The sequence below is a fragment of the Ovis canadensis genome, chromosome 1 (genome assembly GCF_042477335.2).
Source record: "Ovis canadensis isolate MfBH-ARS-UI-01 breed Bighorn chromosome 1, ARS-UI_OviCan_v2, whole genome shotgun sequence".
NCBI lineage: Eukaryota > Metazoa > Chordata > Mammalia > Artiodactyla > Bovidae > Ovis > Ovis canadensis.
This window is the reverse complement of record NC_091245.1, coordinates 3748252-3774609: the sequence shown is the minus strand read 5'-3', so window position 1 is coordinate 3774609 and position 26358 is coordinate 3748252. Positions and strand designations below refer to the sequence as shown.

The window sequence follows — 26358 nt, the reverse complement described above, 5'->3', positions numbered from 1 at the left end:
TGCCTGTATCCCTCTTTCCAGGGTTGCTGACCTTCTGGGCTCAATTTGGCCTGAAGTCCAAACTGCCTGGGCCATGAACTGGGTGGGTCTCTGTGTCCCTGAGGTCACTGGCAATGGGGAAGCTCGCACTTCAGTAGAGAAAAGTAATCACCTAAGTGGACAGATGTCTGCACCACACTCATGGACCCAACAGGCTTCTGAAAGAAACTTCCACACCATGTGGCTAGCAGTCAGGTATCAGTTTTATTCCCGGAAGTTCACAAACAAGGGAATGGTCTGGGAACCAGCCGTTTCCTTTCTCCTTAGTGACTCGAGACAAACTCCATGCTTGAGTTTCCATCACCAGGAACACACACAGTTCCCGGGGAGAGCAAGCCAGGTCCAAGGACCTACAGGGGAAACCCACCTGGAATGGCCTGGTCATAGCGAAGTGGAAGCACTGTCCACCACGAGATGCACCATGGGGCGTCCATCACCATCGCCTCCACCCTTCTTTGTTTGTTGACAGTGAGAAGTTTTAAATCCACTCATGACATTAGATGTGGGGAAAATGTGCTTGGCTTTGTATTTCTGCATTTGACTGACACCTTAATGACACCACAGCATTCAGCAATACTTCAGAAGGGTAACTATGTCTCCAGAATGCTTTATTTAACACAATTGTAACCATCGATGGCAACCTAATACACAAGATCAAGTGTGCTAAATGCAAGACACACGGAGAACTCTGCTTCTCTGTGGCAGCTCTGGGCAGTCCTGCAGAATGCCTCCCCCGTGTCCTGGCTGAATGGCCAGGGCTGCCAGGTCCTGAGGTCTCCTTCTGCCAGGACACTAGTGCCCAGCACCCAGGAGAGGCTCAGCTCCGTTGCATCACCTCTGCCCCCAGACCCACAGGGCGCCTGAGAAGTCTGGGGCAGGCCAATCCCAGAGAACCCTGGGAGCCCTACAAGATTTCTCCTCCCGCCTGTAGCTCCCTCCCTCCACCCACCAGAGGGCTGGGGCTGGGGAATGCTTAAACATTCTTCCCGCTAGTAAAAAGGGGCCTGGCTGGACTGGTTATGCGGGACTGAACAGCAGGACCGGGAAATATCCAGAACCCTGCCCGCCACATCTGGACCCCAGGGAGGAAGGAACGGAACCTGGGAAGGCAGGGCCCATCTCGCAGGCCCCAGGTTGGCGTTGGTCACCAAGGCCTCCAGACACTCTGGGCCAAGCGGGCAGCGGTTAGGCTGCCCTGGGCTGCGGGCACCGAGTCCGTCCCCTCGGCAGGCGCGGCCCGGCTCAGTTCAACCTCGGGGACCTCCTCTAGGTCTGAGGACTGGTCCTCCCCGGAGACCCGGGGGCTGGGCAGGGGGGACTCCAGGGCGCCTCCTACGAGCCAGTTGCTCCGCCCCGGGGCTGCGGGCGGCGCGGACAGGGCGTCCCCCAGCAGATCGCGGAAGCTGCTGCCCTCGCGCAGCGGCATGGACTCGAGCAGGTGGTTCAGGAGCTCGGCGGCGACGGTAGCGTCGATGGCCTGGCACGTGGACACGAACGTGTGCACTTCGTGCATGCACTGGATATAGCCGGCGGCGAAGCGCTCGCTGGCTTCCGCTTGCAGCTGCTCGCGCTCTGCGCTCGGAGATGGCGGGGGAGAGAGCCGCGCCGGGTCCCGTGAGCCGCGACCGCTGTGGCCCGGCCCGCCCGGCCCGCGGGAACGAAGCTCACCCAGGAGACGCGGGGGGCGCCCCCTGCCCCGGGCCAGGGAAGTCCTCAGTGGAGCCGCGCCGCGACAGGCCGGGCGAACGCGCCCCACCACGACCCCCGCCCGCCGCGCTCCCGGCCGCCACTCACCGCGCGCCCGGCCCCGCAGCGCGCCCTGCACGCGCCGCACCGTGAGCTCGAGCACCTCGGCGTTCTCCAGCTTGGCCTGCACCTGCGCCGCAGGGGAGGGGAGGTGAGGCGAGGCCGGCCCGCGGGCCCGCAGACCCTGGACACTTCCCACCCTCGACCCCGCTGGCCTCACCTCGGCGCCCGCCAGCAGCAGCCGCAGCTCCTGCAGGCTCTCGTTGATCCGCGCGCGCCGCTTCTTCTCCACCAGGGGCTTCCGGGCCTGCGGGAAGCGAGAAATTGAGTCCCGGCCCTGCGTGGACCCCCGAGCCCGCCCGCTCCCTCGCCGATCCGCGGATACAACCAGCACCTTGCGGTCCCCGCGCGCCTCGCAGCCGTCCTCATCCTCCCGGCCCGCGCGGTCCCGGCCCGGCGCCAGGAGCGGAGCCATGACGCGCACCGCCGGGAGCCCGGCGAGCGCTACAAGCGAGCGCGCCCCTCGCCGCGCAAAGCCCGAAGCCGCCGCCCTCGCCCCCTTGCGTCTTCCGCGGAGTCTCCGCACCAGCACCCGATCCCGCTCCTTTTATAGCACCTTATTTGCATCTCAATACGCCAATTGCTTGTGCGGGCCAATGGCAGAGGCCCGCTTTGTCCGGCCCCGCCGCCGGGGTCGGCCAGCAGCTGGCGGGGCGTGGCCTGCAGCCGGGGACTTGGTGGGTGCGGGGAGAAAGCCCAGCCGGGCCTCCGAGCAACCCCCGCGTTGGCGAGGGGGAGTGGGCACCCGAGGGGGCGATGACCCCGAGGGCTATGGCCCCGGGTGCGCTGGTTTCCCTTCCGACCCTGAACCGGTCGCCCAGGTCTGCTGAGCGCGCGAGCAGGAGCGCGCCCATCCGTTCATCCATCCGTTCGCGCTTGACTCCCTTCACCTAAGATGCCACAGGAGAGGGACCCTTCAGCGCGCGTGCTGGGGTCCCAGAGGCTAGAGCCGCAGCAAAGACCGCGGTCTCCGAAGCTGGAGGGAGCCACAGGTCCGGTCTGGGGAGGCTGCAGAGTCCCAGGGAGGTGAGGGCCCTAAGGGCAGCAGCGGTGGGAGCGAGCCCCTGCCCCTCGCGTTTCTAGCGGACTTGTGGGCCCTGATACCAGGGTCTCAGCGCCGCCTGCAGCCCCCTCGGGGCTCCTAGTGGGGCGGGGTCCGCAGGCCCGCCCTCCACGGCTCCATCTCTCGGACCTCCTTCTCTAGTCCTTGGTCCTTTCCTGGTCCTCATCGCCCTCCCATCTCCTGCTCGGCCCCTCCGCTCCCCGACCCCCTTTCACCTTCCTTTCCCCCTCCCTCTCCTCCCTCAGTATACCCACCGCCGCCCGGCCTTCCCTCCCCCGCCCACCCCCGACATTATCTGGTTCTCACCCCCGCACCCCCTCCCACCCCCCGTCCGCAACCCAAGCTCGCCCTGCCCCATCCTGCCCTCCCTGGCCCCACACCCCCTTCCGTTCGGCCCGGCCCCCCTGCCCAGCCCCGGGGCTCCCTCTCCCCCCGGCTCTCCCCCTCCCTCCCCCCCCTCGCCGGGCTGGCGGAGGCCGCCGTCTGGGCCCCGTAACTTGATGCCCGTGACAGTTGGCAGCTGCAGCCGCTTCGGCAGAGAAAAGCGGCAGCCCAGCCAAGAGCGACAGGTGTTGGCCGCGCCTTTGTCTCGGCCGCTTTGTCACCAGGGCGGGCGCGGGGGTGGGTGCGCCTGCGTCCGCCAGACGACCGCCACCCCCAGGGCCGGCCGCCCATCTGCCAGCCCGGCCTCTTTGAGGGTGGGGGGCGTGGGCGGTGGGGCGGCACCCTGGGGGCCCCAGCCTGGCCCCAGCGCCGAAGGCCTAGGTCCACGCGCTCTCCTGGCAAAGCCGGGATACCAATTTGCCTTCAGGCGGCCAGGGCTTGTACCGGGCACACAGAGAGCCTTACACCTCGAGCGCCTGGGATCTCCCTTAAAGGACTCCTTCCCTGCGGTTCAGGCCCCAGCTCCCTTTCCATCTTCCCGGTGGGAGGGCCGGCTGCTTCCCTCCCGGGACTGGGACCATCAGGGTCTGGTTCTGCGCCCCTCCAGGTTATAAGCATCCTTGGCTAGGGGTGCTCTAACCAGGACCCCAACACAGAGCCTGGTGAAGCAGAAGCCCTGGGCTGGGAGGGAAGATGGAGTGTCTGGAGCCTAGCTGGAGGAAGCAGAAGAAAGAAACATCCAGGGACAGCAGGGTGGCCGGGTGGCAGGACTGGGCTGCAGACGCCTACCTGGGCCCCCCACTATCTGAAGATGGCTCTGGCAGCCCTCCGGTGTCTACTTTACTTCAGGTTCCCCACCAGAGGGATCTCCACAATAGGACAAGCTTGAGAGCTCTGATGGTTCCCAAAGGTGGCTCTGTAGGTAAAGAACCCTCCTGCCAATGCAGGAGACACAGGAGACTCGGGGTTGATCCCCTGCTCTGGAAGATCCCCTGGGGAAGGGAATGGCAACCCACTCCAGTACTCTTGCCTGGAGAATTCCATGGACAGAGGAGCCTGGTGGGCTACAGTCTGGGGGCTCTGTACAAGGAGCTGGACGCCACTGAGCGACTAAGCACAAGCAAGGCCAGCTCACCTCTGTGAGCCCTGGGTGGGTAGGGGCTCTGGGACTCGGGGCCTCCCTGGGCAGCCCTTCTGCTGGTCCTCACTTGGCTGTCTCTTTGCTTTTCTGAGCAGGGTGCTGATGCACTCCCCGCCCTGCATTGCTCACCCAGGGAAGGAACCTGCTCCTCTCCTTCAAACGCTCTGTGTGCTTCCCGGTCTCCCTCATAAGCCATGGGGGAGAAAGCTTAGCTCTTGTTCTCCCATCCTCCCCTGCCTGATCAGAAGCTTGACTGCCCTTCCCCCTCCTATAGTGGAGGGCCGGACAGAGCGCGAGAGGGGCTTGAGTAGTAGAACTGGAGAGACCCCATAGCTGGCCTGGAACTTCACTTTTCTTCACCATTTAGACAGCACCCCAGGGAGCAAGATCCCACCCCCACGCCCAGGAATGGCAGTTAAGTTGCCCTACTTTGAGGAACTCAGATATGGGAAAACCAACTCGGTGATGTTTGTTACACTCTTGACTCTTAGCCCTCCCATTATTGACTGTATTGTTTGAATAAGATCAAACGAGTATTTTAGAATGCTCTCCAGGATAAGCACTTTATATTGGAACAGGATGATCGGGGTTCTGGGGAAGGCCGATGGGGAACTGGAAGTGCAGGAAGAGTGATAAAGGCCAACGGTGCAAACAAGAAATGAAAGGCAACTCAGAACCCTGGGAAAAACAAAAAGCTGCCCAAGGAGAGAAATGTAACCTTAGTACTTACTTGGCTCAGTAGCCAATTCTTTCACAGTCACAACAGGGTAATATGGCTCATAGCGTTTCAAGATTTAGAGTCAGTCTACGAGTGAGCGAAAGTCACTACGTCATTGTGTCTTTCTGTAGATTGATAGAAAAGGCTTAATGGTGGTCGTAGGATATAGAGCTAACTTTGTGAAAACAAGACAGGTGACAGTTGTCACGAGAAGATGGTTGAGCAAGGGCTAAGGATCTCCAAAGCCTGATCTTACATGGGGTCGGGGGGCCTTGAGGAATGCTGACTAGAACTGAAGGAAAGAGGATTCAGTGCTGGGACATACCTCAGTCTAAGTAGCCTTGGGACAAAAAGCACAAGTATAGAGTAGGGTTGGAGAAAGAAATGACAGCTCACTCCAGGATTCTTGCCTGGAGAATCCTCTGGACAGAGGAGCCTGGCAGGCTACAGTCCACGGGGTTGCAAAGAGCTGGACACGACTGAGCGACTAAATCACCGCCATAGTGTAGGGTGTGTGAGTCAGCAAAATCCTCCTCCAGCAAAATCCTTCCAGCTAGATTGGAAGTTGCCCAAGGCCTCATCTTTGAAGCCAGCCTGTTTCCTTTAGTGGGCCCACTGGCTGGCGGGCCTGGCCTCTCCCTCCCAGAAACCCGGCTGCCCCGTCTCAGGACCAGCACGCCCTTTCTCTCTCCTTGTACATGGCCTCCCCTAGCAGACCCACCTCCTGCCATTTGTCGCTTGGACTGAGCCCACCTTCAAAGGTTGCCTGAGCGCAGACTTCCTGAGCATTTGGGCTCTTTGATCCCCATATCCAAAGACAGAGCCCAACAGAGGCCGGGCAGCGCAGCAGTGGCCTCAGGGAGACCGGTTAGCGGCAGGGGTGGCAAGCCATAAAATCCGCAGGGAACAAAGGCGGTGGCCAGTCTATGGATGTCCAGGCCCCTGGTGGGCAATCAGCCCAGCAGCTTGGAGAAGCTCCTTTTGGTTTGGAAATAAAGGGGAGGGGTGCCCTTGGGGTTAAACGGTAGATAAAAACGCAGCTAAACACCCTGAGGTCTCCTAGAATTTCGGTGAAGCAGGCGATCTCCACATCTGGCCACTGAAGGGGTCTGCAGAGGCCTCTAGGTCCACTGGGAGGACTTAGCTTCCCCACCCCCAACCACCACCTGGATCCAGGCGGCCAGGACGGGAGTCGAGAGCCAAGCCTTCCTCCTCCTGTTCAGGGAGCTTTGGGAAGGCTAGGCACCGAGTCTGGGACCCACGACATGGAATGGTATGAAGTGGGAGGTAGCGAGAAGCAGCCCCCCGCTGTTTTGGCCAGGCCCTGCAAGGTCTCGCTGCTGTGGGAGGAAGCACGGGGGTGGGGCAGGAGGAGGCTGTGCCGCGCTGCCTGTATCACCTCTGGTGGAAGACATGAGGCCGTTCTGGCCTCAGATCCTTCTGACCTCGCTGCCTTCAGCCCCGGGCCAGTGCACAGGCAGCCAGCCCCGGTGGGACAGACGTCCTAGAGCGGGCGGGGAGAGAGAGGAGCAGGTGCCTGGGCTCACCGCAGAGCGGGTGTGAGTACCAGGGGCCGAGCTGAGCGGCCCTTCTCCCCATCTGTGAGTGAGAAACCGCGGAGGGGCTGGACTCCAGGATGAGATCTACAGCAGGGAGTCCCCTGTAGCTCAGGTGGTAGAGTCCGCCTGCAACGCAGGAGACCCAGGCTTGAGCCCTGGGTCGGGAAGATCCCCTGGAGGGCATGGCAACCCACTCCAGGATTCTTGCCTGGAGAATCCCATGGACAGAGGAGCCTGGCGGGCTACAGTCCACGGGGCACTACGAGTCAGACACGAGTGAGTGACTAACACTGCACTACAGGGAGTTCACTGGGGTGGGGGCTGCGTGTCACACACACACAGACACACACACACACACACACGGCAGGAGGGCCAGCAAGAGGCACACTGTGCGTGGGAAGAGGTGAGGAGCGCCTTGGAGACAGAATAGTTCCTAAAGCAGAATTTCTAGGGTTCATCTTAGAAAAATCACTTGATAATCTTTGTCTCTATTCAGGTTCCTATTCCTCTGTGCTATATTAAAAATACAGAAATAAAAATAGGGACTTCCCTGTGGTTGAGAATCTGTGCTTCCATTGCAGGAGGCACAGGTTTGATCCCTGGTCCAGGAACTAAGTAAGATCTCACACACCGTGCAGAAAAGAAATAAACGAACAGAACTCAGGCTCCTATTTCTCTGGGCTATATTAAAAATATACAAAATAAAAATATACTTGCTTTATTTACCAATTTTCTAAAAGGCAAAAAAGTCATAAAAAGACACAAGCAGCCCAACAAACATATTGCACTGGGTGAAGAAAGTCTGGCTTGAGCATAAACAAACCACTTGTCCGGCAAGGCTTGACGTGTTGTTACACAGACTCTGAGAGCTTATTTACATACCTTTTCGGGAATATATTAAAAAGAAGGCTCAGTTTAAAATTGAGAGGAAGCCTCGTAACGCCCATGTAAGCACACACACTAGAGAGAACAAGACTGGATGCGTGTTGGCACCGTGGAAACAGTTTCACAAGCTGCTCCTACAGTCCACTGCTCAGCACGCGTCGAAGCTACATGGCACCTAATCAACAGACAGACATAAATAGTAAGATAATGCTGATGGTAAACATTCAATGACAGGAGAGAACCTTTTGGCAGTTCAGGTAAAGTCAATGCAACCTTGACTATCCCTCGATGATCTGACTCAGGCAAGAAGCCGTTTGTAGCATCTGATCGCCACACAAACTCACAGACTACACCTTGCCTTGGGGATCTGAAGATGCTGCTTTTACGTTTAAAAAAATAATTAAACTTTTTGCATTTATGAAAAGTAAGGTTGATATTCAGGCATAAAATAATTTTAGTATGAAAACCAACTGGATTACAAGGAGGCTTCACCTATTCTAGTAGCTGCTTCTCCATCAAAGGATGGGCGGGGGCAGCCAGGGGGAAGCTGCTTTCTTTGAAGTTGCTACGGACTCAGTGCAACTGGAAGCCAATCGTTTCATCGCGGGCAGCTTCTCATTCACTCCAGGGACCAGTATAACATTTTTTCTAAGCTGTCTTTGGGATATACGATGCGATGTGAGGTTTTGCAAAAAGGTGAGCAATCTGGTCTCACTCTTCCCCGGGTGTCCTCCCAAAAGTGCCAACGACAATAGGGGACGTCTCTGCAGAGACCGGAAGCGGCATCAGTGAGTGAAGGCTCATGAAAAGGGTGCAGGGCGCCCAGCTCAGCCAGGAGGAGTGGCTGGCTCGGCTGCGCCAGAGCTGACGCCTGGCAAGTGCCAACGATGGACCAACACGCGCCGAGTCCCAAACGTGGCGGTCACAGCCTGGCTGGGAGGGCCAAGTGCCGAGACGGGGAGGGCCAGCAGCACGCTTTCACTGACACGCGGGCATCCTGGTCTGAACAGGATGCACGGATGCTGCAGCAACACCCGGAAGGGTCTGCGCCGTGTTTCCGAGGGCGTGTGACTTCCGTGGTGGAGCTGGCCACAGGAACCTGTCGGTTTCTTTCATCCGCAGCCCGCAGTTCAACCTGACTCGCCCTGGACGCACACTCTGTCAGATGAACCTTTTGCTGCAGCTGCACTGGGGGCTGAAGCCGCGGGTTTCTCAAACTACGCACCGTTTAATGCGAAACGTTTTGAAAAGGAGGTTTTTGAAAGAAAATAAGCAGAGGCTGTGATCTCCACTTGGTAGGTTTCAAAGACATCAGTCTGACTAAATAATTTACAGAAAAAGCCGCCCCCGGAGAGGACAGAATTTGATCTGATCCAAACACAAACACAAACGCGGGGCAAGCCCTGGACCGCTGCTCCTCAGCGGGGCGCCCCTGGGACCCCCGGCGGGTGGGCGCAGCCTGGGCGCGGCCTGGGGACGGCCCGCGGGAGCCGGCAGACCCGGGACGGCCCGTCTGCGGACGCGTGGGGGCGCCCAGCCGCCTCCCCACCCAAAGAGGCAGGCAGTCTTGCTCGAGTTGAACAGTGAAGGTCTCCTTCCCCTGCCCCCTGACACCCTATATCTGTATTTTATTCATAAATATAAAATAGCATTTCTTCGCAAACGTCTTCTGCCCTCCATGGTTTTAAATCACCCCTTCAGAAAACTATGGGTTTTTTTTCTAAAACAAAAAAAGCCACAAAAGTGTATTCGTCCGTCTCACCGGAGACGCGCGCGAACCCGGCCCCGCCCCAGAGCGCCGCCTAGCGGACGTCGCTGGCGGCGCGGCCGTCCTGGGGAGGGGCGCTGCGCCTGCCCCTCGTTTCCGGGCCGCGGGCGGGCCCACTCTCCCCTTCCTTGGTCTCTGTCACTTCGCTGAGCCCCGGCGTAGGGATGTCTTCCTCGTATGACACACAGAGGTTGTCTTCTCCCTCGTTTTCACAGTAAACACATCCCTTAAAAGAAAAATGTAAATCAGTAACGAAAATGAGATCTTTGGTACAGCAGTTCAGTCTGAACGAGGCGCTGGTGACCAGGTGTCCACCATGAGGCTGCTGGCAGGTAAGGAGGTGCCACTGGGCTGTGGGGCTTGCTTCGTCCCCGATCCGAGTCCCCTGGGAACCTTATCTGAGAGGCAGCTTTGCACAGTGAGGTGGGGGGCAGCAACCAGAGGCCCTGGTCCCAGTGCTCCTCCTCCTGCCTGCGGACCTGGAGTGGTACTTACCTTCTCTGACCTCAGTTTTCTAATCTGTAGAATGGGACAGCAACAAGCTACCGACTTATTTGTTCCTCCTCATGTTGAACACCTACCTGTTAAGCATCTGTTGTGCTCTAGGCTCGTTCTAGGAACCGGGATTCAGCAGTGAACAGAGAGGAAAATCCATACCCCATTAGAGACCTCCTAATAGCCGGAGCAGAGGTGCTCCGAGGCGTATTATGAGACGGGAGGTGCTGGGCTGGCGTGGAACGAGGTACGTGAGGACTGTCACTTTACAGTCAACGTTCAGAAAAGGCCACCAAGAGCGACTGTAGTGGCTTTAAAATACGCCCACACATTTTTTGGTATTCCTTCCTCCAGAGGAGGAGGCCTGGACTCTGACGTGCCTCTAACAAAGCGGAGGTGATGCAGGTTGTCACAGACCCCCAGCCTCCCGGCCCCATGCCCTCAGGGGAGGCTGGGATCTTGTCCTGAGGACACGGAAGCAGCGCCAAGGTCAGATCTACGCGGCAAGGAGCAGAGGCCTCCTGCCAACAGCCAGCCCCCACAAGCATCGCGGGAGGGACCCCCCTCGGAAGCAGATCCCCCAGCTCCGGTCCTGCCCCCGGAGGCAGGAGCCCAGCCATTATCTTCCACCCTTAGGAGAGGACCGGAGCCAGAACCACCCAGCTAAGCGGCTCTTAAATTCCAACCCAAGAAACAGTGGGGAGAATAAATGGTTCTTATTCTAAGCTACTAAGTTTGGGGTTATTTGCTGTGCAGCAGTAAATCATCTGGGGCTTCCCAGGTCCCTCAGATGGTAAAGAAACTGCCTGCAATGCAGGAGACCCAGGTTCGATCCCTGGGTTGGGAAGATCCCCTGGAGGAGGGCATGGCAACCCACTCCAGTATTCTTGCCTGGAGAATCCCATGGACAGAGGAGCCTGGAGGGCTACAGTCCGTGGGGTCACAGAAGAGTCAGACACGACTGAGCAACATACACACACAGGGACGGTAGGTCAATAACACAACTCTATGTGGAAAGACAAGGAAGCCAGAGCGAGCGTGTGTCTGTGTGAGGAGAGGGGAGCCCCAAGCGGAGGGCAGGGCAGGCACAAAGGCCCTGGGGCAGGAGCCTCGTGATGGTCTTCAGTGAACAGCCAGAGAGGAGGGGACGCAGGGGGACGGGGGCTGTGGGGAGGGGGCGACACGGTTTAACGGCTTTATGGCACTTTCCTCTGCCTGTGATCACGGGATGGAGACCCTGGAGGGGCGCAGGGCTGGGGTGGGGAGCGACGTGGTCTTGTGCGGGGGGCAGAACGCAGCTGGCAGTCCCGCTGAAGCAGCGGCATGGACCAGGGTGGTGACGCTGGAGGCGATGGGAAGCGGCTGCTTTCCACCCCCCGGAAGGTTAGGCCAGCGTGCCCTGCCGGTGGACTTTATCAGGGTACGAGAGGAGGGGAGTCCAGGCCCGTGGTCTGAGCAAGTGGAGTGGCGCGGAGTCGCCCTGGAGGCGTGGGTGGGAAGAGAGTGGCTGGGCAGGCTGTCTCTGGGGAAACCCGGGAAGTTCCCCAGAGGTGGACGCTGGTGGGGCTCTGCGTGTAGATGCCACTTCCCGTGCGGAGGCGGGAGCTGACTGGGCCGGGGCAGTTTGCACAGAGAAGGCCGGGCAGCCCGGAGCCTGGCTGTGTCCATTCTGGGGAAGTGAGCAGGAGAAGGGAGCTGGGGTACAGAGACACCCTCGAGAAGGAACAGACAGCCTGGGGGCAGCCGCTTAGAGTGGGAGGAGGGCTCGCTGTCCCCTGCTTCTTATGGTCTACACGGATGTTGAGGGCTTAGGATAGAAGAAATGGTCTGTGTTTTAATTGTGAAGACAACTCAAAAGATTTTCAAATTTCAGCATGTGATTGACATTAGACATTTTGGAGACCTTTTTGGAAGCAGCCTTGAAAAGCCACTGGAAGGAAGTTCTTTGAAGGACATCTAACAGTGTCGTGGTTTTTTTTTTTTTTCAATGCTCTTATCTAATCTTCAAAGTTTTAAATGTACAGCGCCTTTGAACACCATGTCAGGAAGCGCCCTGTCCCAGAGCTTACCGCCACGTCGATGGCCGTGGGCACGCCGCCCAACCGCATCCACGGGTGGACGTCCTGCAGTTCCTGCTTCTGCCCGTCCGTGAACCTGGGCTGGAACCTCTGCAGTGCCTTCAGCTTCTCCCTGTCCTCCTGCAGGACCGTCTCCAAGTTTCTTCACGAAATAGTGAGAAACACGGACGCTTTAGAATGCCTCAAGCGTTATCTTTTTTAAAGTATATGCTCATTTTGTACCAGTCTTTCCAGTATTATTCACGTAATTTTATTTTAATTAATTTATCCTTTTTTTTTGCCTACACTCCTCAGCATAGAGGATCTTCCCTGACCAGGGACGGAACCTGTGGCCCCTGCAGGGGAAGTGTGGGGTCTTCACCACTGGACCCCAGGGAAGTCCTACTCATGCAATTTTAGATGATTTTGTTTAACTTTCCTTTCCACTTAAATTACCCTATTGGAGGTAACAATCTCTCTAGTAAATAATCTGTAGTTTTTCTATGAAAACGATACACCAAGTCCTGGTTTTAATTTTAGTTTAGATCAGCCACAGGAGCTGAGTACCTGCAAACACTTGTTTCTGCACCTGGGAGCTTCTCACCAGTGAGGTGGTGATCACCAGCGAGGTGGAGAGTAGATAAGCCCTCCCTGCCACCTGCTACCCTGGCCTGCCTCGCAGCGGCCCTGGAGACGGAGCCCCAGGCTGGCCTGGCCCAGAGCCCTGGTTGTTCTGAGCCTTGGGGTAAATCACCCCCACCAAGGGGGCACTGCACAGGGTCAGGGACCCTAATGGGCTCCAGGTTCCTTGGAGTGGTCAGAACTGAGGCACAGACCAGGCTCCCTGAAGAGTAACTGGCGGCCTGGGATGGTCACCACCTTGACTCTTGGTTTCTGCATCTCTGAGACAGACAGACAGACAGACAGACACACACACACCACTGACCACACAGGGTTACTGGCAGCAGAGCAAAAGAGGCGACACTGGCACAAATGCTTCGTACACGGCAAGTGACAGCCGGGGGGCCCCTGGAGCAGTGGGCCTGGAGGCTGGGAGCAGGGCCTCCACAGGGCTCCGTGCGGCCGGCCAGCCACCTGGAGGGGCCCCTTCTAGCGGTGCCCTCCGCTCCATCTGAGATAAGGCTGGGGGAAGTCCTCTGGCCTCACAGTTTGGGGGGATCCCGAGCCCAGCCCCACACCGTCCCAGGAGGGGCGAGCGGCTACCGTGCAGGCATCTGGTAGGTCATCCTGACGCTGTCGTCCGTGTCGGCCATCAGCAGCCAGACGGGGTCCTGGAGGACACCCCTGAGCAGGCGCTCAGTCCCGCCCACCTCCGCCTTCGCCGCTGCTCCATGGTTTTTCTCCGAAGAGTCGACGCTTCCGAAATACCTGCTGGTGTGGCTCGTGTCGCTGCTGCCTTTAAAACACAGAGTGCCGCAGGTCACGACCTCGAGCTCAAGTCACCCCTGTAAGGGGAGGGCAGCTACCGTGCGTGTTGGGGGATTGTCCCTTCTCTTTTTCCAACGGTCCAATTCTCTGGATGATAATTTAAAAATCATTTAAAGAGCGAGTGTCAGCAGGAACCACGGAGGTGACTCTCTGCTGGCGAGGCCGGGGGGTCCAGGCAGGGCCCCATCTAAGAGGCTGTGCTCTCCCCTCCCTGGCCTCCTGGGGGAAGGGGGCTCTGCCCAGGTGAGGGAATCGGGGCGCTTACAGCCTGGGGACATGCGTGTGCGCTGCTCTCGCCGGGCAGCTCCGGGCCACACTGCACCACCCTGGCCGGTACTGCCTGAGGCCACACACCAGCGCCCACCAGGGGAGCCGCTCGGACGGTGCAGCACTGCCTGCCCTCCCGGCACACGCGGGGAGCCCCAGGGACGGTCCAGCCAGGGACGGGGGTGCGGGGCCTGCTGTGCCCACCGATGCGGGGAGTGACAGGTGACAGAGGGAGCCGGGCCTGGCCATGAGGCAGGAGGAGGGGGCCTGTGGCCCATGTGAGGCTCCGAGGAGCCGCTCGGGGTGCAGCCGGAAGCTGCGCAGTCAGGAAGGACCCTGACGCTGGGCCCAGCAACACGGCAGCCTGAGGCTCTGGGGCGACTGGTGCCCTCGGATTCAGAGAGCCAAGGACACCCAGGTGCGTCACGTGGGGGTCTTCCAAACACACGTCAACTGCACCCTCCACCCCACTCAGGGCTCCCGGCACCCCCCACCTACCTGGCCCGCTTCTGGACGCATCGCAGCCCAGGGAGCCCGAGCCCAGGGAGCAGGAGGTGGCGGAGGCCCGACTCCCGGACAGCGCGGAGCCTGTGGCCGAGCAGAGGTCCCCGTGCAGCAGCAGGTGGAGGAGGCCGCTGGACGAGGACAGGGCGTCGCTGTTCGGGGCATCCGCCGGCTCCGCGTGCTTGGGGGAACAGGGAGGGGACACCCAGTCAGGTCTCCGTGCAAAGTGGAGGTGGGGGAGGGGACGGAGGCTCCTCAGACTACCGGCCCCTCCTCCATGGGCCATGGGCACAGACCCTCGGTTTCCCGGAACCCAGCTCGCTTCTCAGAAGTGGAAAGGATGACGTTTGATTGGGTTCCATTTTGGGAGAGTCCCTTGAGAGACGGTGGCTCCTGGAGCCCCGGTGGGAATCCAAGCCTTACACTTATTTCTCCACCGAGTGGACACAGAGGCAGGACCGCGCCTCAACAGCACCCAAAGGCGCCCCTCCCAGCGGCGGGCTCTGCCTCCTGCACCCCGAGAGCAGGGCCAGCCGGGGGCACCACGGGCCCGGCCTGGGAGTGCCCAGCCTGCCAGTCCTCAGAACCAGCCTGCACGCCAGGCAGGCAGCAGAGGTGCTGGGGGCCCCTGTCTCCACCTCCTCTCCCAGAGCACCGGCAGGGGGAGGCCCACATGGCCCCTCCTTGGACACAGGCGGGGGGTGGGAACCCAGGTGGCCCTGCCTTGGACACAGGTGTTGGGGGGCCCACGCGGCCCCACTTTGGGGGGCTCATGGATTGCCCTGCCTTGGACACAGGTGGGGGGTGGGAACCCAGGTGGCCCTGCCTTGGACACAGGTGTTGGGGGGCTCAAGGACTGCCCTGCCTTGGACACAGGTGGGGGGTGGGAACTCAGGTGGCCCTGCCTTGGACACAGGTGTTGGGGGACGGCTCACGGACAGCCCTGCCTCGGCTCTCAGAACACAGACGCGTTAGCTGGGAATCACACAGCCGTTTCATGAACCAAGTAAGCGTACATGCCTGTGTCCTCAAGACCTGGGAGGACGGAGACTGAGCACCGATTCCCAGCTCCTTCCGGCTCCGGTCCTTCACCAGAGGCCCTCTGCTGCCAGTCCCCCTCCGAGGAGCCTCTGCTCTGGCATTTAACCTGATGGCTCCATCCTCGAAGTATCCACCTAACACCCGGAGGCCCCTGATGATGCGTTATGAAGTCCCTGTGGCTGTCTGGACACCGCATCTGCCGGCCATCTCTCTCTCTTCAGGTCCCAGGACGGTTAGAGTCACAGGTCTACTGTGACAGGGCCTTGGGAACATGCTCATGTCTGGCACACGAATCTGTGCCCAAACTGAAGCGTGTCAGGCATGAGGGGGTGCAGAGCCTGCCCCGGCACCCGAGTCTGCCACCAGCTTTAGACAAAGGGCATCAGGAGGTGCTTACGGTTGGAGGTGACTGGGGCTGCCAGTCCCAGGACGAGCCAGGTTTGCAGTTGGCGCCGGCACCCACGGTCCCCACAGCCCCTGTGGCTGCCGCGGTGCCCTCAGGGGCCTCCTCCAGCTGCATCAGGTTGAGCTGCAGTGGTGAGCTTCCGCGGGACTGGAAGAGTGCCGGGGAGGTCCTGTCTGGGAGCCCGACGGCCGAGGGCGGGGTTCCCGGGGTGGCCACCCGCGACGTGGACTCCCCTCGCTCTGCCGGGGCACATGGGCACGGCTGTTTGGGGGCTGAGGTCCGATTGGGGAAGAAGTCGGGCTGTGAGGCAGGAGGCATCTCAGATGCAAAGTTCCGCTGGTCGGGGAAGAAGGCTGCGGGCAGGGCTGGGGTCACCGGGGAGAAGGAGAAGCCAGGCAAGACCAATGCCACGACGGGGGCCACGGGGCCGGCGAACGGCGGGGGCTGGGCCCTGAGCGCCTGGTGGGCGTCCATGGGCACCGCCAGGTTGGTGTGGGCAGCCCCGGACCCTGTGGCCACGGTCCCTGGTGTGGGCACTATTCCTGGGGCTGGAAACAAGGGCAGGGAGTACGCTGGCACTGGGTCAGGGAAGGGCACCGCTGGGCAGCTGGACTGTGACGTGTCCGACAGGGACCAGGCCGTGGTGTTCAGGCCGACCAGTGGGGGCCGCTGGGGCGCCAGCCCCCCAGACCCAGTGCTGCCCGAGGAGTCGCGAGGCTTGACACGTTTGGACTTCAGTTTTCGGTTTTTCCCGTTTTTTTTCCAAGAGGAGTCTATTCCAGAGGTATTTCTTAGTCTGGGAGCAGCTAAAATAATAGCGACACAATGAGAGTTAAAATCCTTCAAGCTAGGATTCAGCAGTATGTGAACCAAGAATTTCCAAATATAAAAGCTGGGTTTAGAAAAGGCAGAGGAACCAGAAACCAAATTGCCAACATTCGCTGGATCATAGAGAAGGCAAGGAAATTCCAGAAAAACATCCGCTTCACTGACTTTACTAAAACTTTGACTGTGTGAATCACAACAAACTGGAAAATTCTTAAAGACTTCGGAATACCAGATCACCTGACCTGCCTCCTGAGAAACCTGTATGCAGGTGAAGAAGCAACAGTTCGAACAGGACATGAACAACAGACTGGTTCCAAACTGGGAAGGAGGACGTCAAGGCTGTATATTGTCACCCTACTTATTTAACTTATATGCAGAGTACATCATGAGAAACGCTGGACTGGAAGAAGCAGAAGCTGGAATCGAGACTGCCGGGAGAATTATCAATAACCTCAGATACGCAGATGACACCACCCTTATGGCAGAAAGTGAAGAAGAACTAAAGAGCCTCTTGATGAAAGTGAAAGAGGAGAGTGAAAAAGTGGGCTTAGGATTGGGAACTCATGTACACCTGTGGTGGATTCATGTCAATGTATGGCAAAACCAATACAGTATTGCAAAGTAAAAAAATTAAATTAAATTAAATTAAAAAAAAGAGAAAACTAAGATCATGGCATAAGGTCCCATCACTTCATGGCAAATAGATGGGGAAACAATGGAAACAGTGAGAGACTTTATTTTTTTGGACTCCAAAATCACTGCAGATGGTGACTACAGCCATGAAATTAAAAGATGCTTGCTTCCTGGAAGAAAAGCTATGACCAACCTAGACAGCATATTAAAAAGCAGAGACATTACTTGGCCAACAAAGGTCAGTCTAGTCAAAGCTATGGTTTTTCCAGTAGTCATGTACGGATGTGAGAGTTGGACTATAAAGAAAGCTGAGTGCCAAAAAATTGACACTTTTGAACTGTGCTGTTGGAGAAGACTCTTGAGAGTCCCTTGGACTGCAAGGAGATCCAACCAGTCCATCCTAAGGAGATCAGTCCTGAGTGTTCATTGGAAGGATGGATGTTGAAGCTGAAACTCCAATACTTTGGCCACCTGATGCGAAAAGCTGACTCATTTGAAAAGACCCTGATGCTGGGAAAGATTGAAGGTGGGAGGAGAAGGGGACGACAGAGGATGAGATGGCTGGATGGCATCACCAACTTGATGAACATGGGTTTGGGTGAACCCTGGGAATTGGTGATGGACAGGAAGGCCTAGCGTGCTGCAGTTCATGGAGTCACAAAGAATCGGACAAGAGTGAGGGACTGAAATGAACTGAAAGGCAGAACCACTGATCTCATCTAACCTCATATCTCAACTTTACAAGCTTTTAAAAAGAGATGTTTTTAAGACATCATTTTTAAGAAGAGATGTTTCCTGGTTCATCTGCCAAAGGAGCCTGGGTCCATGCCTGTGGAGTCAAAAGGCTGAAGGCACACAGGTCTTCCTCTGACACAAGGCCTGCTGAGAGGGGCCGTCCTCAGGAGGCTGTAGGGACTCAACCTGTGGTGTGGGGGACACAGGGCATGTCCCCCCTCCTCCCCTGGGCACTGGCTGGGACTGGGGGTGCTGTGGGCCAGGGGGTCACACTGAGCCTGGTGGGTGGGGCACAGGCAGTGGGAGGGCCCCAGGAACCTCAGGTTTTCTTCTAATGTCACAGAGGGTAACTTGGGGGCTCTGGCAGCGGGCGTGTGGGGCTGGCCCCTGCCAGCTGTGCCACATACCAGGGCAAATGGGCCGGCCTGGCGCGAACGGCCACGCGGGTGGGGGTTCTGCCGCCAGCCTGTCTGCCTAGTGCTCTTCCTGCAAGAGTCCGTCTCCTGCTGTGACTGGGAGTCGCAGTGCTGGGCTCCGGGTCTGGGCGGGGCTGCTGGGGACAGCTGGGCGGCAGGGGCACTGCACAAGCTGCTGGGCCAACGGGGCTGGCGGGCGCTGGGACTCTGCACCAAGCTGGGGCTGGGGGGCGCCGGGACTCTGCACCAAGCTGGGGCTGGGGGGCGCCGGGACTCTGCACCAAGCTGGGGCTGGGGGGCGCCGGGACTCTGCACCAAGCTGGGCTGGGGGCCGCTGGGACTCTGCACCAAGCTGGGGCTAGGGGGCGCTGGGACTCTGCACCAAGCTGGGGCTGGCAAGCGCTGGGACTCTGCACCAAGCTGGGGCTGGGGAGGTGGGGCCCTGGCTTCTGATTTCCAGAGGTTCCCTGTGTGCCTTCAGTAACCCTGGGTCCAGGTAGGAAGGAAGAAAGAAGAGCGGGAATGGCATAATCTTCAAGAGCAGGGCCAGCTTGTCACTCCTGGGACACCCGTCTCGGCACATCTGCCCAGAGGCCAGGGGCGCTGGGCCCTCGCGGTGTGGGCGCCTTGGGCTCATAGATCTGATCCTTGTTTCGGGGCCTGGAGCCCAGGAGAGAGCTGGCATCTCCAACCAGCTTGGCCCTGACCGCAGGGCCCAAGAAGGCAGTTGGGGGTTGGGAGCCCGGCTCCTGGACCAGACGAGGGGCGAGGAAGCCAGCCTGCTCCACCGCAGCCCCGTGTTGGCTCTTCAGACCCCCCACGCTCTGTCTGGCCCTGGAGTCTGGGCCCCAATGGCAAGGCCAACCCGCCAGGAGGGTGTGCATTCTGGGGAGAAAGGGCGCCCTTTCCTTCTGCAGCATCATCTGGGATCCCTGCTTCCTCAGGAGCCTGACGTCAAATGCTCCTTCCCTGGGTGGTGAATTCGCCCCCTTGGTTCTCTGAGGGAGGGAGAGGGGTGGGGCCACCCAGGCAGAGAATGCCTGGCAAGGCAGGAGGACAGTTGCCCGGCCCTGTGCTCCACAGTGGGGGAGGTGGGCCTGTCACCACTGTTTATAGCACGGTTCCCTTGGGAACGCAGGTGACATCCCCAAAAGTGTCACTGCTCAAGCTCCAACAGCATCTTACAAACGCAGGTGTCCTAAACAGGGGGCGCTCACCATCTGAAAGCCTCACGGGACGCAGCAGCGTTAAGAACAAAGTTTAAAAAAAGAACAACAATAAAACCCACTTTTAGTTCAGACGTCATCACTTACTCCTGTTGCTCAAGTGCCCCTTGGGCCTTTCTTGCAGATAATGATGGCAGCGAGACTGGAAAACGTCGAGTTTCCTGATTTCCCGGAACCGCAGCAGGAAGCTCTGCTCCTCCTTCTGGGTGTGGGCGGCCAGCACCTCCTTGGTGAGGCCCAGCTTCCAGAAGGCCTCCTGGTCCTGGCTGAGGCCGCAGGGCAGCGCAGGGCCTGCCGGGCACTCCAGAGACTCGGGCCCGCTCGCAGCAGCATCTCCCAGCAGCTCTGGAACAGCGGACGTGGAGCTCTCATCCACAGGGGCCCTTCTGCCCGAGAATGGCTGAGAAAATGCGCACCACTCCCACAAAGGACAGAGTCTCCCACAGAAGACCCCCGCACGACGCCCACAGCATGGGGCTGACGTTCAAGACGCGCCTGCTCAGCTTTCTGAGAAAGCTACCAAGCAAAGGCAACAAGCGGGGACACGAAGCTGCGTCACGTGGGGGCTCGGGAATCTGCCCTCTAACTGATCCGTCCTCTAACCTGGGGGCACCTGGGGTTTCAGCCTCTGACGCTGAAGACACTCCAGGCTGTCTTGGGCTTTCGGAGCACAGGAGGTGCCCGGCCCTGTCCTGGCTTATGAGCACGGGCCCAGCAGTGTGGTCAGCAGAACCGCGGGGGCAGGCAGCATGGGGCCATGGGACTATGGGCCATCCTGAGGGGGCTGGCCACGGACCCTCTGACGTGCACTCTCCCCCTCATCATGCCCTTCTTCCAAGCAAAGAACAAGTTCAGGCTGGTTCTCCTCTAGGTGTCGGAAGGACAGCTCAGCGTGTCGCCCTTGGCTGTCCTGTCCTGGCTCCTGTCCTCCAACAGGGGAGGCCCGGCTCGCCACCCCACCCACGGCAGTCGGGAGGTCGGGGGGCCTCATCCTTGGGGTTCTCTCGGCACCAAGCAAGGGGGAGTCCTGGCATCCCTGCTCGCTCCCAGGAAGCCCCTCTGTGTTGACACCTGAGTGGACGCCTGTCCCAGGAGGAGTGTGGCGGGGGCGGAGGCAAGGGTCGCCACCCCCACCCTGCACGGCACGTGCCTGGACTCCCTGGACACCCCCTTACTGGGCTCTGCACTCAGATACACTTAGAGAGGATCTGGGGACGCGCGGCAAAGCTCCCGCTCTCTACTGTCAGAGTCCGACCGCTCCTGCCATCGCCCAGGACTCGTGCGTACCGAGCTCTGGCGGCGGCTTCTTGTCGCCCACGTGGACGATGGTGCTGCTGTAGCTGCACTGGCTGCTGAGGGACGCCACGCTCTCTGCCTTGCCGGGCAGCGTCAGCGACGTCAGCCGTGCGCCCACGTCCGTGCGGCTCTTCACTGGGGAGGGCGCTGCTGCCTCTTTACAGGAGAAAAAGGGAAGCAGATGCAAACCCGCGATAAAGGTGAGCTGCCCGGAGACGCAGCACAGAGGCCGGCTGGGGGCACGCCAGGACCCGGGGGCTCAAGTCTGCACTCGCCCTGCCAGGGGACACCGTGCCCTTGGGGGGACGGCAGAGACAGGGGACTCCGAATGGGGACGGCGGCACCCTGACACCCCGCGTCCTCTGGGAGGAGGCAGGCGCCTGGGCTCGGGGCCTCTGCCGAGGCCTGTGGGGAGCTCCCCTCTGTGGCCCGGGCCCCTCTACTGAGGGCAGGCGAGCAGCTGGGCTCCCTCTGTGGGCTGGGGCAAGCTCCACCAGTCGCCCGGGCTTCCATCAACCGTGGAGACCTTGCTTGTGGTCCTGGTGAGGACCACTGGTGATAACCACACATCCAATCTCCTCTGACTCCTGCGGCCGCTGACACTCAGAGGCCAGTCCTCCTCTGAGACACAGAAATGGGCCCACCCGATAACACCCTGGCTTCTGGCAGCCCCGGGGATCCTGTCCTCTAAGTCCAGAATCACCTCTACCTCTGGCTGGTAAGGAGGTTCTGAGCCATTTTGGTTATTTATGTCAACAGCTGACACCCCCACACATGTCCTTGAACCCACAGGGGAAGGGAGAAGGGGCCCTGGGCTCTCAGATAAGGCTTGATCCTGAGAGAGGGGATAAGTGGCCAGGCGGCCACAGCTCAAGCAGACGCGGTACCTGCGGCGTGTGGCCCGGGGCCTGCGAGGGCCAGGCGCTTGTCGCTGGCCTGGGGCGTGGGGAGGCTCGCAGGGAACTCGTACTTCCTCTTCAGGGTGGCCGCCTCGCTGCAGCTCTCCAGATACCTGCGGGCGGGTCGGAAAGGGCTTCATGTAACCGAGAGCCCAACCGCGGGCGCCACTGGCAGGGAGGGAGGCCAGAAGGGCGGCACCTGATGACGCCGTCCAGGCAGCTGATCTGCTGGTAGGAAGCGGCCGGCGGGTCCCTGCAGGCCAGCCCCTCGGGAGGGCTGGCCTCGGGCAGGCTGGCCCCGGAGCTGTCCTTCTCCGCAGCCGCAGCAGCTTTCATTGGAGTCGGGGAACCGCTCTGCGTTTCTGGAGCAACGACAACATTGTTCTTTCTGTTAATACCTGTTTCCCCCAGTGCCCACTGTAAGGTTACAGAGCATTTCAGTTCTACTGAAAGGTAAGGCCGGGGCTCAGCATGTGCCGCACCGACGCAGAGACCCCGGGGCCAGCCTGGGAGTCAGGCAACCCCGCCAGGCCAGCGGAGGGAGCTCTCTTGTCCCCACTCAGTTTGGGCTGTCCTCAGGTTCAGGGACTCCACAGTGGGAAAGGCCAGTTCCTACATGAACCCCTGAAGATCACAGGAGCTTTGTGGTCCATCAATATTCCTGGCCTTGGAAGGGTCGGTCTCTTCCAACGTGACTTGTCACACGGTGAGTGGGATCCGGCCTGGGGTGCAGCAGGGGAGCCCAGAGCAGAGTCGGCACCCCCACCTCAGACAGCTGGCAGCCCCCGGGCGAGTGTCTGCTCACGTGACCCAGGGCCACTCTGCAGAGCGGGACCAGGGGGTCGTGGGGCGGAGGCGCACACCTGGCCACACCTCGTGGGCCTCCGGGAACAGGGCCATCTGGACAGGGGCTGTGGTGTGGACCCCAGGCCGAGCCCTGTGTCAGCACGGAAGCGAACAGTCCAACTCGAAGGGGAAATTCCCTGTGTCCAGAGTGAGTCATACCCGCCTCCCCATCTCGCCACACTGAAGCCTCGCTAAGGAAATGCTGGATCATTTGGTACCTGAAGCTGGCTTGCTCTTTTGTTCTCCAGATTCATCAGGATAATGACTTTTGCTTTTGGCCTTGTTACCATTCTTACAAATTTCCTTGAAGAAAAACAAAAACGAATGGACACATTACTCACCCCAGGAGACCCTGCAACCTGTGCCCGACAGACTGAGAAAGAGAAAAGCCCAGCCAGCCCCAGCAGCAGAGAAAGTGAAGCAAATTCGCTCAGCCGTGTCCGACTCTTTGCGACCCCAAGGACTGCAGCCCACCAGGCTCCTCTCTCCATGGGATTCTCCAGGCAAGAGAGCTGGAGTGGGCTGCCATTTCCTTCTCCACAGCAACAGAGAAGCAAGCTCTGTATGAGATCTGAGACCCAAACAAAGCAGATTTTACGATACTGAAGAATAAGAAATAAAGTGAACGTTAGGCTACACTGTCTTCTTTCTAACCCTAATCCTACAGTTTGATCTTCACTTTTGTCTGATTTGCCTGCTTTAAACAGTTCTCACCCACACCTGTAGCCACAGCGTGCAGCTGCTCCCACCCTTTCAAGGCTGGAGTGAGTCTCAGGTGAGCCGAGTTTAGAGCAGCCAGAAGCAGCTGAGGTCAGACAGGCCTGGCCCCAGCGAGGACTGGCCTCAGAGTGCACGGTCACCCGTGTCCCAGGTGCTGGGCAGAGGGGGCCGCGGGGCACGTACGGCTCTCTTCCGGCGGGGGTCCTCCTGGCCGGCACTGTCGCTGGAGGAGGTCTGGCTCATGAGATGCTCGTGGGACCCGTTGCTGCCCAGGCTCCCGTAGCCGCTGGAGCCGCTGTGGGGCACGGGCTGTGGAGACAGCGGCAGGAGGAGTCTGGACAGGTGGCACGTGGTCCCCTGCTGACTCTCAGAGAGGCCGTGACCTGCTGGGGGGCGGTGGCCCTCCGTGGGCACCAGGTGGGGCCGGGCTTGGGCCCAGGGTCGGGCGGTGGTGGGCTCCCTGCTTCCAGCCATGGGGCCGGGCCTGGATCCCAGTCCCCAGGGACTCCATGGCTACGGGGTTGAGAGACAAAACAAGGTGCCTGACAGTACCCCAGCCCCTGGGCACCGAGAAGCAGGAAGTTGTTCCTGGGGCCCAGGTGCTCACAGGAATTCTTCCTGAGGGCTGTGTCCCTAAGGACGGGAGGGGGCTTCTCCAGTCCCCTGGGGCCAGCTCGGCTTCCCGAGTTGGAGGGATGCCCCCACCCACTGGCCCAGGGCTGCGAGTTGCGGACACCAGTGCGAGGGTGCAGGGTGGCGCTGGAAACGGGAGACGGGCCTGGGAAGGGGGGCGGAGCCTGGTCTGAGGGCGGCTCCGGGCTGTCTAGGGGGCAGGGGGCACTGCACCCACCTGCAGCAGCAGCCGGTGGATCTGCTCCGTGAGCTCCTGTACGCCGGGCTGTGGGGCCTTTTCCTCCAGGCCGGGCGGGGCAGAGAACACGTCCTCGTTCAGAGGCCCCCTGCCGGGTTTCCATTGTCTCCGTGAGTCGGGCCCCTGCCTCCTCCTCCCTGCAGACCCCCTGGGCTGCCACCTGCCCGCTCCCCTTCCACCTGGGGGAGGCCCCGCCCCCCGGGGGGCAGGTGCGTGGTAGGAGGTGGCCTGGGTCGGCCCCTCCCAGCTCCCCGCGCCCCAGCCCTGGGGGCACTTACAGCCTCACTCTGTGTCTCCCAATGATGAAGGAGATCTTTCTGCTCCAGGGGTTGATGAAGCTGGACCAGCTGGTGTCCAGTGTGATGTATTCCCCATTTCGGGCGCGGAACCGGAGCGGGGAGTAGTCGAAGGGCTGCCCCCCAGACTGCACGACTAGGGGAGGGAGGACAGAGTTCGGGATGTGAGCAGATGCAGCCGGTGCTTGCAGTACAAGACACGTGGAGATGCACTCAATTTTGGAATCATTTGAAAACTCTGGAGACACCAATACCCCTTCAAAGCCGCTGCTCTGGATCTTGTTTTCCTTTAGGCTGCACATGAGGCTGCCTGCAGCAGTGTCCTTGTGGATTTTAGGACACGTCCCTGCGAGCCTCACTGGTCTTCTCCCAGCAGGATACTCAGTGTCGGCTGTGTCTGTGGGCTTGTAGGACCGGGGTTGTCCACGCCCCTGGCTTGGGCCAACCACCCTACTCGCCCAAACCCTGCCAGCTGACCCTGTCTCCTCTCTTCCTCCCTGCTGGTGCAGCCAACAATCAAAACGGGACACGGAGGACTCAGACGGTGGGCTACTCTCAACCACCAGGACTCGAGGCAGGTGGTGGGACAGCCCTTGCCCGCAGCCCCCTGGACCGGTCCTGGTGGGTGCTGACCTCGGGAAGACACCCCCAGACTGCACTAGCTTTGCCTACACCCCCCGGAAGGACTGCAAGGAGGGGACCTACTCTTCTTGTGGATGGCGAGCATCAGGGGCCTGTCGCTGGGGTGCAGCTGCACGAGCACGGGGGTCTCGATCAGGTCCTGGGGCAGGTGGCCCAGAAGAGGGACGGCCCTGCAAGGCAAGCGACGCGGGGTCACGGCTGCGCTCAGGATGCCAGCCAGAACACGGCCTCCAGGAGCGGTGGCCGGCCCATCATCTCCTCATCTCCAGGAACGAGGCCGGCTCCCCACTCCCTAAAGACCAAATCTGGGTACCAGTGCTGATGAGGCAACAGTCAGGCTTTTCTTTAATTGGCAAACTGAGGGTGCAGCATCACTGAGGGTCTGCGACCAGAAGCCAGGCCCATCATAGGCTCAGTGCTTAGACCTGAGGCTGACTTCCTGAAAGAACCCATCATGACAACGTTTTTGTTTTCTTCTAAGAGCTTTTCCTTTTAGGGTGTCCCGAGTTTGGCCAGACACGGCCTGACACGGACTTTCTGAAGCAAGTTTGCCCGGACCAGGGCAGCCCTGCCCGTGGGCATCTCCCCAGCTCCAGGCATCCTCCTCCTGCCCTACCTGCGGCTACGGTGTCTGGTCCCCAGGAGCTGCCATCGCCGACTGGCACCCTGCCCCGTGCCCATCAGGTCTTCCCTGGGTGCAGCTGTTTTGCTTTCTGGGCAACGTTTTACACTGGACTTCTGTAGTCCCCCCTTCTGCCTCTGTGAGTCCTGTCCCCACTGTGGGTCCTGACCCTTGTGAGTCCCGCCCCCTCGTGAGTCCCGCACCCTCTGGTGGCTCAGCTCCTGTTCTGAGTGGCATCTCAGTCTCCCTTCTCAGCAGGCCGGTCTCCCTTTCATCCCAGCAGCTGTTTCTCAAGCTGACTTCTGCTCACGTGGAGCAGCTCCTTCTTTCCTTAGAGCAAAGCCTCCCTGTTCTGTGTGGGGAGAACTTCCTCGTGGGAGTTCTTTGATTGCCTCTTTCTTGCCTGGAGCACGTTCTGAGCCTGGTATTTTCCTTTGGACAGGATGTACAGCACATCCTGGCCAGAGGGGGAGGAGGAGAAAGCAGAGGAGGAGGGGAAAGGAGCCCTGGTCAGCCTGGGCTCCGTGGGCTGGACTGTCTGCTGGGCTTACTGAGCCAGGCTCTGCAGCCTCTTGGCCCACAGTGACCAGCTCAGCAGGCCTCCTGCACACAAATGAGTGGACACCTGGGGCAGCTGCAGGCAGGAATGGTTAGGCTTTTGGAGGTATAAAAACTATCCTGGGGTTGCTTCACAAATGCAGCTCCTAGGCCCCAACCTCCAGGATCCTGCTCCCCAGGGCCACATG

At 59.8% G+C, this 26358-nt stretch overlaps 2 protein-coding genes across 3 annotated transcripts in view; both read right to left on the bottom strand.

The window, feature by feature from the left end:
* Positions 1 to 630: 630 nt before the first annotated feature.
* On the bottom strand, positions 631 to 2420 carry HES6 (hes family bHLH transcription factor 6). 2 transcript variants are annotated; one of them, XM_069542757.1, is made up of 4 exons: positions 2180 to 2420; positions 2006 to 2092; positions 1834 to 1915; positions 631 to 1611 (listed from the first exon to the last, which is right to left on the bottom strand). In XM_069542757.1, exons 1-4 carry the CDS (start codon positions 2258 to 2260, stop codon positions 1184 to 1186), a joined length of 678 nt encoding a protein of 225 aa, XP_069398858.1. In that variant the 5' UTR covers positions 2261 to 2420; the 3' UTR covers positions 631 to 1183. The 2 variants fall into 2 exon arrangements, with proteins under 2 accessions (XP_069398858.1, XP_069398941.1); XM_069542840.1 differs by having other exon boundaries at positions 1874 to 1915; positions 2180 to 2361.
* Positions 2421 to 7412: 4992 nt separating this feature from the next.
* Positions 7413 to 26358, bottom strand: part of PER2 (period circadian regulator 2) — a 40264-nt gene continuing 21318 nt past the window's right edge. The window contains exons 10-23 of the mRNA XM_069542640.1: positions 25054 to 25160; positions 24331 to 24484; positions 24032 to 24140; positions 23365 to 23490; positions 22680 to 22764; positions 21815 to 21977; positions 21604 to 21728; positions 20708 to 20872; positions 19508 to 19765; positions 15574 to 16388; positions 14130 to 14316; positions 13140 to 13332; positions 11928 to 12078; positions 7413 to 9589 (exon numbers count right to left, since the gene is read on the bottom strand). Of these exons, the coding sequence (XP_069398741.1) occupies positions 9398 to 9589; positions 11928 to 12078; positions 13140 to 13332; positions 14130 to 14316; positions 15574 to 16388; positions 19508 to 19765; positions 20708 to 20872; positions 21604 to 21728; positions 21815 to 21977; positions 22680 to 22764; positions 23365 to 23490; positions 24032 to 24140; positions 24331 to 24484; positions 25054 to 25160 (2830 nt within the window). The 3' untranslated portion in view covers positions 7413 to 9397. The remainder of the gene's footprint in view (positions 9590 to 11927; positions 12079 to 13139; positions 13333 to 14129; positions 14317 to 15573; positions 16389 to 19507; positions 19766 to 20707; positions 20873 to 21603; positions 21729 to 21814; positions 21978 to 22679; positions 22765 to 23364; positions 23491 to 24031; positions 24141 to 24330; positions 24485 to 25053; positions 25161 to 26358) is intronic.

What these genes read in the sequence shown, in the direction of transcription:
- HES6 (XM_069542757.1), bottom strand. Translation starts at nt 2,260, where the DNA reads ATGGCTCCGCTCCTGGCGCCGGGCCGGGACCGCGCGGGCCGGGAGGAT. An exon ending in TGCTGCTGGCGGGCGCCGAG is followed by an intron (nt 1,916 to 2,005) that starts GTGAGGCCAGCG and finishes CCTGCGGCGCAG; the next exon opens with GTGCAGGCCAAGCTGGAGAA. An exon ending in GCTGCGGGGCCGGGCGCGCG is followed by an intron (nt 1,612 to 1,833) that starts GTGAGTGGCGGC and finishes CTCCGAGCGCAG; the next exon opens with AGCGCGAGCAGCTGCAAGCG.